At 50.8% G+C, this 10563-nt stretch overlaps 1 protein-coding gene and 1 long non-coding RNA gene across 9 annotated transcripts; one reads left to right on the top strand and one right to left on the bottom strand.

The window, feature by feature from the left end:
- The first annotated feature begins 99 nt into the window (after positions 1–99).
- On the top strand, positions 100–9040 carry NAIF1 (nuclear apoptosis inducing factor 1). 8 transcript variants are annotated; one of them, XR_008841751.1, is made up of 4 exons: positions 101–1240; positions 2074–2523; positions 3100–3160; positions 5382–9040. XR_008841751.1 is itself a non-coding variant. In XM_056505401.1 (3 exons), the coding sequence occupies exons 1-3, from the start codon at positions 730–732 to the stop codon at positions 3108–3110; spliced, it is 972 nt and encodes a 323-aa protein (XP_056361376.1). In that variant the 5' UTR covers positions 100–729; the 3' UTR covers positions 3111–4618. The 8 variants fall into 8 exon arrangements, 3 of the variants coding, with proteins under 3 accessions (XP_056361376.1, XP_056361377.1, XP_056361375.1); XR_008841750.1 differs by having other exon boundaries at positions 3100–4060; XR_008841749.1 differs by having other exon boundaries at positions 3100–4519.
- LOC130260208 (uncharacterized) lies at positions 5380–10533 on the bottom strand. The gene is made up of 2 exons (XR_008841754.1): positions 8689–10533; positions 5380–5729 (listed from the first exon to the last, which is right to left on the bottom strand). It is a non-coding gene; the product is annotated as an uncharacterized LOC130260208 (long non-coding RNA).
- Positions 10534–10563: the final 30 nt, after the last annotated feature.

Here is a 10563-nt window from a genome sequence, read left to right as displayed (position 1 = left end):
TCACAGGGGACGCCCTCGCCTCCACCAATCGGAAGGCAGCGCCGCGGTGTTTCTGAGTTTTGCACAGGGGGCGGTGCAGGCGCGCGGGCCAAACCGCAATTGGCTGGAGCCCCTGGGAAGGCGGCGATAAAGCAAACAGCTCCAATAGAGCCACAGCCGGCAGTCAGTTTGAGCTTGACGGACGTCCCGCACATCCGGTAGGTTGGAAAGCAGCGCGCGCTCTGGATTGATGGACAAGAGAACTACCCAATGGGATTGGAGCGAGGAAATCCACGGGCGGGCCCAACCCCTCACCGGCCCCACGCAGGCCCAGTGCCCTGAGACCAGCGGCGGGGCGGGGCCTCCTCTTGGCTGCCTGATGGACAGACCTGTTGACCAATAATAATGCGGCATTGCAGGCGGGAGGCGGGAAACTCACGTGACGGACAGGCTGGCGGACCAATCAGACGTGGCAGGAAGAGGGGCCGATTCTGGAAGCCATTACGCCAGTGCCGCAGGGCGGGGGCCGTTGCGCGGGGCTGCCGGGCGGGCGCCGTACGCAATTTGCGTATCGTTGGCGGTGCCAAAGGGGGAGCGGGGGGGACCGACCCCTCCGGGCCCTGAGGGGCCTCGGGGCCCCCCTGTTGTCCCCGGCCCCGGGGGTGGGGGGGCCCTGCCGCCCCTCGGCCCTGCCCAGCGTCCCCCCAGGCCCCTCAGGTGTGACCCCGTGCCCCGTCCCCGCTGCCCCCCATGGCCATGGCGTCGCCGCCGGCGCCCCCAGCCAAGAAGCGGAAGATGAACTTCTCGGAGCGGGAGGTGGAGATCATCGTGGAGGAGCTGGAGCGGGGAAAGCACCTCCTCGTCAACCATTTCAACGCGGGCGTGCCGCTGGCCGCCAAGGCCGCCGCCTGGCACGACATCCTGCGCCGCGTCAACGCCGTCGCCACCTGCCACCGCGAGCTGCCCGAGGTCAAGAAGAAGTGGTCTGACCTCAAGACCGAGGTGCGGCGCAAAGTGGCCCAAGTGCGGGCTGCCATGGAAGGGGGAGGCGAGAGCCAGAACGGCGGCGGCAACGGGCCCGAGGGCGAGGACCCGGCGGGCGCCGCGGCCGCCCCGGTGATCCTCACCCCCATGCAGCAGCGCATCTGCAACCTGCTGGGAGAGGCCACCATCATCAGCCTGCCGAGCGGCGACTGCGGCGCGGGTGACGGGAGCGAGATCCCCATCACCGCCTCGGCCACCACGGTCACCCTGACCCAGAGTGAGTGCTGCGCCCGCCGGAACGCTCTGGGCTGGCCCTGACACCCCCCTGCGAGGAGACACCGAGCCTTGTGTGGGGAGAGAACCACAGAATGGTTTCGGTTGGAAAGGACCTTAAAGAGCACCCGGTTCCAACCCCCCTGCCATGGGCAGAGACACCTTCTACTGGAGCAGGTTTCTGCATCCAGCCTGGCCTTCAACATTTCCAGGGATAGGATGCCCACAAGTTCTTTGGGCGGAGAGAAGCCCCAACAAAAAGAAATCCCTACATCTTTGTAATGAAACGCTCCTCCCAGCCTGCCCTTGTGTGCTGTAGGGGAGTGGCCCCAAGACACCCCCAGACAGGTACTGAAAGTCAGCTTTAACAGCTTGACTCAGCCTTAAGAACAAGGGAACCAAGGATCCTTTGCACCCTGGGAGATTCTTCGGTCCCTCTCTGGGGACAAAAGCAGGGAGAAAAACATCTTCAGGGCTGATTTTCCAGTGTGCAGTGTCCCAAAGAGCAGCTCTTCTACGACAGGGGCCATTCTGGGTCTTGTCTTTGCTGTTATGTCAGTCAGCTAATGCTGCTTGGAAAGATTGTTTTAAACTGGAGGTTGAGAAATTATATTGTCTAGACAGATAAGGCATTCCCTATTCCTTTGGGCTGAACAGCCCAGAAGGAAGCTCGACTGAGGGTGGAGTAGACTTAAATAGGTCATTTTGTGCATTGCTGGTCATTGTATGTTATCTCAGTGAACAGGCCGTATTCCTGTGATATTCACTGAATAGTCCTGTAGATAAAAATCCCGAATCACAGCTACTCCTGACTCCCTTTCTGTCCTTTGTTCTCAGTTCCTGCAGAGACAACCTACCACAGTCTGGAGGACGGGGTAGTGGAGTACTGCACCACGGAGGCCCCCACCGCCGTCACTGCGGAGGCGCCCCTGGAGATGATGGCCCATCAGCACGAGGTGTCTGCCAAGCCCCAGGAGCTGAAAAGCCGCATCGCCCTGAACTCGGCCAAGCTCCTGCAGGAGCAGCGAGTAACCAACCTGCACGTCAAGGAGATTGCCCAGCACCTGGAGCAGCAGAACGACTTGCTGCAGATGATTCGCCGCTCGCAGGAGGTGCAGGCGTGTGCCCAGGAGCGGCAGGCACAGGCCATGGAGGGGACACAGGCAGCACTGAGTGCCCTCATCCAGGTCCTCCGCCCCATGATTAAGGACTTCCGTCGATTTTTGCAGAGCAATACACCCAGCCCATCGGTCACCACTGACCCTGGCCAGACAGGGCAGCAAGATGGTATGATCCAGTAAAAGAAACAGTGATGGGAGGGGAGCTTTAGATTGATGTTAGGAAAAATTTCTTCCCTGAAAGGGTTGTCAAGCCCTGGCACAGGCTGATCAGGGCAGTGGTGGAGTCACCATTCCTGGAGGAATTTAAAAGATGTGTAGATACAGCACAGGTTAATGGTGGATGTCACAGTGCTGGGAAAACTGTTAAATTCAATCATTGTAAAAGTCTTTTCCACTCTAAACAATTCTGTGATTCTATAGGACATCTGCCATGCTAAAAACCTGCCCATGCTGGCAGAGGACACTTGGAAGCAAGGGGTGCTACCTTTTCTCAGTGTGAAAAGCTCCCTTGGAGTTTGGCTGAGTCTAAACAGCTTTCTCTGCTAATCTTGTGCTTATCTGCCTTTTCAGACTCTCATACAGAGCCATAGCAAGATGTGTAATAAACCAGCAAATTAGCATGAGTTGCTTTAGTTCCTCAAACGATAGATGTATTTTTTTTAAGATATTTTTAATTTCTGTTTGGAAAAAATCTGTCCAAAGTATGACACCTCTCTTTTTGTCTCTCTCTCGAGATCTATAGCCTTTAACTGACTTCTAACGTGGAGAGTTCTGTCGGGATACCAGTGCTGCAGCTGTACAAGGTACAGTGATGTGAACCCACTGTGCACACAATGAATGCATTTCTGGCTCTTGCTGAAAGCATTTACTGGAAATGTGGTACCGGATGTGGTAGAACCTTCTCTCTGCACTGAGAGCTATGGATCGTGCTCCTGCAGCGTCACATCCAGCCCGTGCAGACCAGCACCCAGCCTCTGTGCAGTTTAAGTCCCACCTACCTCCCCTGAGGAGCCCAGTGGAATTGAAACAGTGCATTCACCTCATGTTTTATCTGCGTGCAGTCATGAAATTTCTCTATCAACTTGGCAGATGTGATGAAAGTTTCATGTCTTGGGTACCAGAAACTCTCCTGGGATACGTCTTGTCACAATGCCTTTATTTGTTGCTGCATAAACACCCAAGGGCCTGGATGAGTTTCCCTCGGGTGGATGAAACGGTGGAACTCTATCTCTGCCTCATCTGCATAGTTTGTCACTTCTAGAATACCTTGATCCATCAAAGCAGACCTGGACTAAGGTCCTGGACTAATCTGCAGCCACACAGGAATTCCCAATGTTCAGGAGTTTGTCAGCCACTGATTTGAGTGAATTTTGGGGCATTACTTGGTTCTGCTGTTGGTGGTGTTTGTTTTGTACTGTTTGGGAGCGAGTCCAGCCATTCCATGTTTGTCTGCTGGCTGGCCTCATCCTGAGAAACAGAGCTGAGGTTCTCCTCACTATCCTGTACCGTTATACAGGGTGAAACAACATTACAGCCACTTCTGAGGCATTCAGGCTATGGGGCTTGGTCCTTAATGAGAAAGTTTAATTGCACAGGATGGTCAACGTGATTCTCACAGACTTGCAGTAACTTCATAAACTTTTAGATTAAACATCCAGTTGTACATGCATGGAAGAAAACCTAGGGAAAGAAAAAAAAGAAGTGTAAGTCTTCTCCTTCTACCTTGCAAAGTGGCTTACATTTAACAGGCTTGTTGCTTGCCAGGTTATTACTTTTGAAATGGAACTTGCTGTTAAGTCTCCGTTAGGGCTGACGAGGGAGTGAATTTGCACAATCAAATGAAGCCTTTACACAGCCTTTAATGGGGAGATGCTGCTGGGGGACCCCTGGTTAGAGCAGTAGGTGAAGAGGTCACTGCTGTCAGTTCCTGGCCTTTACTCATCTCCTCTTCTCTACAAATCTGATGGGGGAGAAAAGGACAACAGAGTGAGAAGGGTTTGGTCCCTGGAAGACTCCCAACCCCTTAGGACTGACACCTCCAAGCTGAGTCAGGATGGGTCCTGCCTTGTCTGGCATCTCACCACATGAGTAGCACTTACCTGACTCTTCCTCTTAGACTTTGTAGAATCAAATCAATTGCTGAATTGAAATTTATTTTTAAGGTGAGAACTATGTCATATGTGTTGGTTTACCTAATTTGTGTAATGATCGCTCCTTTACAAATATGAATTTTAGTAAAAAATACATTTTGGTAAACAGGCTGTTGCAGTTCATTGGTGTGTGCCAAGGCAGAAGTGAAAATAGTTCGTGACAACAACTTTGCAACACAGAGTCCTCACTGTTAAGGGACCAAGGAGAGCTGTGAACAATCACAAGTCACAGTAGCTTTTCTTCCTTTGTGAAGCTTGTGGCCTTGTATTTACATGATTACAGTCTTTTTCAAATAATAGCTTTTACAGGCTTACCTTGGAGCACGAGTTATTTCACAGTGTCTGATGGATTACTGAAGTACAGTAATCTCCCAGCTGCTCAGAAGATGCCACAATAGCATAAAATAATGGTAGAAATGCCAGCCTTTGGCTTTAAATTGCAGTGTGCATTTTTTTCAGTGACTAAGCACTTCAGCTACGTTGCTTTTCTAGAGAAGTAAACATGTTGCCATTGGAACCACCCATTTTTCTTGTCTTTTCAGGAAAACGCAGAGCTTAGTCAAGCCAGCAGCTTTCAAGTGTGTGTGTACAGATTTTTGTCTCATTAAAAAGATGTGACAACATTTTAAATATAGGGTGAACTGTACTATGAGGAGTTTGGTTGTTGCTCATGAAGAGGTCATCAGACTTGGGGAGGGACAGAGAAAAGTGTCCCTTAATGTAAAATCCAGGACAAATAGAACAGGACACTGACAGGGCAAACAAGTACACAGGACATTCAACTGAACAGGCAACTGATGCCCAAACAGAACAAAAGCTATGGAGTAATATTTATAGATGTTTATTTGTTCTCTACTATTCTTTTTGTACCTAGAGATTTATATTCAACATCCAGACTGGGAAGGAGCCATGCAGAGATGTTCTGCCACAGGGTGCCTCGGACATGGGGGTGAGGAGCATCTTCCTGCTTGCTGGGGAAAGAGCAGTTTGGTGGGGGACTCTCAGTGGTGAAAAGAAAATGTTTGTGTCTATGGAGACAGCACCAAGCTACCAGGAGCAGCGCTCCTGAGTGCAGCTGCAGCCCGGCTTTCCAGGAGATGGCACTGCGCACCGGGATCCCGAGCTGTGGCACTGCACCGTCCAAGGAACCACCTCGTCCTCCAGACCTTGTGGGATCCTCTCTTTGCACCCTTCACTGGTGAATCTTTTCAGGGCTGAGAGCCTGGAGAGGACGAAATTCAAAGGGCAGAGTGCAGCAATGAGATATCCCTGGAAAAGTCATGATGCCTAGGGACTCAAACCAAGTCCCTCTGCCCCCCACAGGCATGGCAGAGGACACTGAGATGTCTGTCTTTGGGATGAGTTTACTGCAGAACTGCAGTGCAGAAAAAACTACATCAAGTCCTTCATTATAAGCAAAGGGACAGGGTTTAAGGATTTTTAGAAGGTCACACACGCATCAGTATCCCACAAGTACAATGTGCTGCCATCACTTCATTGCAGTTCTGGGAGCAGATCCCCACCAAGGGACAGAATGATATCGCCTGCACACTCACCCAAATAACCTCTATTTCCTTCAGCATGTTTTTAAAGTTTGTCAAGCCTGTTTTGGCAAAGCATCCTTCTGGGGATCTTTTATGGGTTTTTTCCTGTTGTAGTGTGAAAGGTTGCCAGCAGGTACTGTCAGCAGAAGGGTGGTCAGATCAGTGTGAAAATTGAAGCATTTAAGATTCTTTATCTTGCTTGAAAGTACCTGATAAGAAGCATCATGAGACTGAGGAGCACAGCTTCCAGCCCATGTTTTGAGTTCCAGAATGAAGTCAGTATCACCTGCAAATGGGGCTCATGAGCCCTTGGGTCCCAGATGTGCAGGTATTTAACCCGAGGCAGAATCCCAGCGCCAGCAGGGGCAGTTTCTTTCACCTCTGCCACCTGGGATCCCAAATTAGAGGTTGCTGTGTCAAGGGGGAACCACATGCTTACAGTTGCTTCTGATGTATTTGGGGTAGCAGTGGCATTTGTGGAGTTGCAGTCAATGGGACAGGCCACAGCCACAACCGGTAAGTCTCTTGTCCAGCACAACACTGAAGGGATGGAAGCTCGGGTGCAGACACAGGATAAGGCTTAATAAACACAATAAGCCTTGAGGCAAAACAGGTTCCAAGTCTGCAGATTTTGGAAGGGGCAAACGAGATCCAGTTCCACCCACAGACCTCCCAGAACGAAGCGGAGAGTCCTGCTGCACATTCCCAGGACCCACTGAAGCAGACATGGAAACCAGTAAACAAAAAAAGCCAGGCAGCTGGATTTTCAGGTCTAGCCACATATTTGGGGAAAGGAATCCACCAACACCAGATTCCTTGGCTCCCTTTGTCAAATAACAGCATTCCCAGTGCTGGCAGGCCAGAAACCCACCATGCAGGTGTGTCCTTTGCACATCCAACAGGAAACCCAGTCTGGTGCAGAAAGTGAAACAGTTCCTGGCCTTTATGATGATGAGTTCGGTTAAATATGGAACAAGTGAAAAACATAAGCAGGTCAAAGTGCAGCTCACAGCCTGTTATTAAGCTGAGAAGACGCAAGCTTGGAATAACTCCACACCGCGGGATAATCCTATGCAATGGGGATAGGCACCCATTCCCCTCACAGGGAATGCTACAGCTTACACTGCTGTGGTGTCTGCACCGCCTGCCACATTTTGGGAGCTCCCCAGCCTGGACCTGCTCCTGGTTCAGGGGGAGGCACCCAACCACTTCAACTCCCACCCATAGTTCCTTGGAGCAGGGCATTGCATTGCACCCACGGCTCCAAGAATGCATTTACAGCATGAAGTGTTGTGTGATAATCTCTTTCTTTTGGATGATGAGGCTGAAAGCTCATTAAGGCCATTACAGCAGAGGCGACAGGTGTAACAGAGGAGAACCATTACTGTGTTTATGCTGTTACAGCAACGTGTGTAATTTAGTTTTAAAACTTTAATCATCTGGCTGCCAGGACAAATGAATTAGCTTGATGATGCTTTCCAGAGGAAGATGCTGATGATGTAGTTTGCAGGGCTCATGCATCTGGGATTCCCCTGGGATAAGAGATAGGATTTGAAGGCTCACCAAATGCATTACAGGATCTACCTCACTTCACCTCACTAATCTTTGTCCCTCCTGCATTTCTCTAGCCTTGTTTCTCCACTGCTGCTTTATCTCTGTCCTCAAAGCTGAGAGGAGGCAAGACAAGGCATCTCTGTTGGTGCTCACTCTCAGGGCACAGCAGTCCCGGCCCTGGCCAGCCAGGCACACCTCTCCAGGAGAGCAGAGGTGAGCCCAGACTTAACTGCACAGCACAGACTGATAAAAATATCCCAGACTGATAAGACAATGCCCTGAGCCAGCAAAAGTTGAGGAAGTGGTGACGACACTAGGGAGCAGCCTCAGGAAGGTCTTAGGTCAGGAAGAGCACAGGGCAGGGATGTGGCTGAGGGTCATGGAGGAGAGGTGAGGTGGGCACTGCTATAGAGGAGAAATCCATAGGATGTGAGTCTGGGATGAGCAGAATCCATGTGTATCAAAGCACCCTGGTCACACACACATGGCCCCATGGCCAACGGATTGCACCTGGAGCAGAAACTAACATAAAGCCAGAGGGATGTTGGATGGATGAAGATACCCTACACCACATTCCCTCTGTGGGAGGCTTAGACTAGCCCATCCCTTCTGTAAACAGGAGCACGGTCCCTTTAAAACATGTGAATTTCTCCAGAAACAATTATGCAGCATAAACACAGCAAAATCAACAGGGTGAATTTTGAACTAATAAAGATTTAATCTCTCAGTCATGAGACTGCATTTGTTAGGAAAACACACATATCCCTGAGAATGCAGCTACGGTTGCTATACTACAGACTGCTCAGCAGCTTGCTGGGCATTTTTCCAAATCCATTTATTTTTAACATCAGTCACATTATTCAATTAATTATAAAAACACTGAGGTTTTCAAGAGATGTTTCTGATAAAACTGCAAAGTAAATATGCGTGAGAACAGCAAGGATTAAAGTCTCTGTAAACTTTAGCATCTGAGGCTGTTGCTATAAACAAGAGCAGTTCTCCAGAAGGTTATTTACCAGAGTGAATCATAGCAGATAACACAGTCTCCTCCCACACCACACACAGGGATCGTTTGTCCTTTACCTAGGGATGGAAGCAGAGCATCCACATGTCTGTCAGCCCTGTGCTGGGGCATGAGAGGGGTGAGAACTGGGCTGGATTCTTCAGATGCCTCTGGTATTTCAGCATCATAGCTTGGTAAATACCAAATATTTAGAAGGCTCAGCTCTTTCCCAATAACCTGCAAACACAATTCAAAAAATACCAGCCCATCTCCAGCAATGCCTCAAAGCCTTGAAAACATCAGAGAAGAATTGATGGAAGGATTCAAGCCTCACCTGTAACAGCAGCCTGTAAACCTGCTGTTTCCTGGCAACTCCTGGTATGTCCTGTGATAGCTTCACTGTACCAATACAAAATGTTTTCCCAGTCCAAAGTCTGTGTAAGCTTGACCTGGTAAGCAAAAATTGTAACTATGTATTTGGCTTGATCCAATTTTTCACTTTTACCCAAGGACATTTCTGTGTACTTTTCCTAGCAGACTCTTAATTTTTTTTTTTTCAAGGCTCACATTGTGGTGGAATTATTTGATAGCTCTGATACTGTCTGCATAGATGGCAGATTACAGGCAAGGAGTCTGGGCATCAAAGCCTGGCAGAGACCAAGGACTCCAAGGCTTTCATCCAAGCTTTGCATATCAGCCTTGGGAACAGTTCCTCCCATATGAGCCTCAACTTCTCAGCCACAGAGGCTCTTGGGCAAATGCCTCAATTTGAAATCTAGGCAAATCATGTTGATGATTGCAGGCTCCTTCAGGACAAGGAGAGACATTTTGTTCTGCTTGCCCTTAAACGACGGAATCCAGCCTAACCAGGGATCCCAGCCACAGTGCAGGACACAGCAGCAGCACATAATAACAGGGAGCCATTTTGATGAAGGGATGTGCCCAACTGGTTGCCACATCTCACATGCGGAGGGTGAGGTTCCAGCTCCAGGCCGTGCCTTGTGCTGCTCCCCAGGGCTCTGTGGTACCAGGCCTCCCTCCTGCTCCCAGCCAGCCCAGGCACTGCTGGCTGACCCACAGCCACTCTGTGGTGTCCTGAGGGGACAGGATGGCCACACCGCTGAGTGGCCTGAGGAACCGTGTGCCTGCAGCCCATGGGACACGCTGATGAGAGGGATGTCACCAGGAGCTGCTTGGGCACTGGGACAAGCCAGGGTAAGCCTCCCTGGCTGTCAGGAGGATGCAGAGATGACATCTGTCACCAAACCCAGAATGGGTCAGGTTGAAAGGATCACAGTGGCTCATCTGGTCCCATCTTCCTGCTCAAGCAGGGTCATCCCAGAGTGCATGGCACAGGATTATGTCCAGATGATTCTGGAGTATCTCCAATGAGGGAGACTCCACAGCCTCTCTGGACCAGTGAGCAATCACTGCACAGGAAAGAAGTTCTTCCTTATGTTCAGGTAGAACTTTCTGGGCACCGCTTCCTGCCTATTGCCTGCTGTCCTTGTGGCTGGCACCACTGAGCTGAGCCTGGCTTCATCCTCTTGGCACTCCACTTTAGGTACTTATACACATTAATGAGGTCTCCTCTCAATTATCTCTTCTCGAGGCCCATCTTCCTCAGCCTTTCCTCATAGCAGAGATGCTCCAATTCCCCAGTCATCCTCCCTGCCCTCCGCGGTACCCACTCCCACGAGCTCCATGTCTCATGTCAGAGATGATTCTGCCACCACCTCTGCCCAGGCAGGGACACCCCAACCGCAGGCCCCTGCCACCCGCTCAGCTCCCGTGTCAGCTGGGGGCTCTCAGCCTGCAGAGGGGCTCCAAGACACCGTGCGGGGCGGGAAACCCAGGTCCAACTCCCGCTGAGGGGATACCCAGGACCCCGCTTCCCGCCCACCCCCTCAGGCAGGAGGCGGGGCTTGTTCAAACCGACAGCTCTTCCCTCCAAT

The sequence above is a fragment of the Oenanthe melanoleuca genome, chromosome 17, assembly GCF_029582105.1.
Source record: "Oenanthe melanoleuca isolate GR-GAL-2019-014 chromosome 17, OMel1.0, whole genome shotgun sequence".
Lineage (NCBI taxonomy): Eukaryota > Metazoa > Chordata > Aves > Passeriformes > Muscicapidae > Oenanthe > Oenanthe melanoleuca.
Note: the sequence above shows the minus strand (reverse complement) of the source record. Positions and strands in the feature narration are given on the sequence as shown.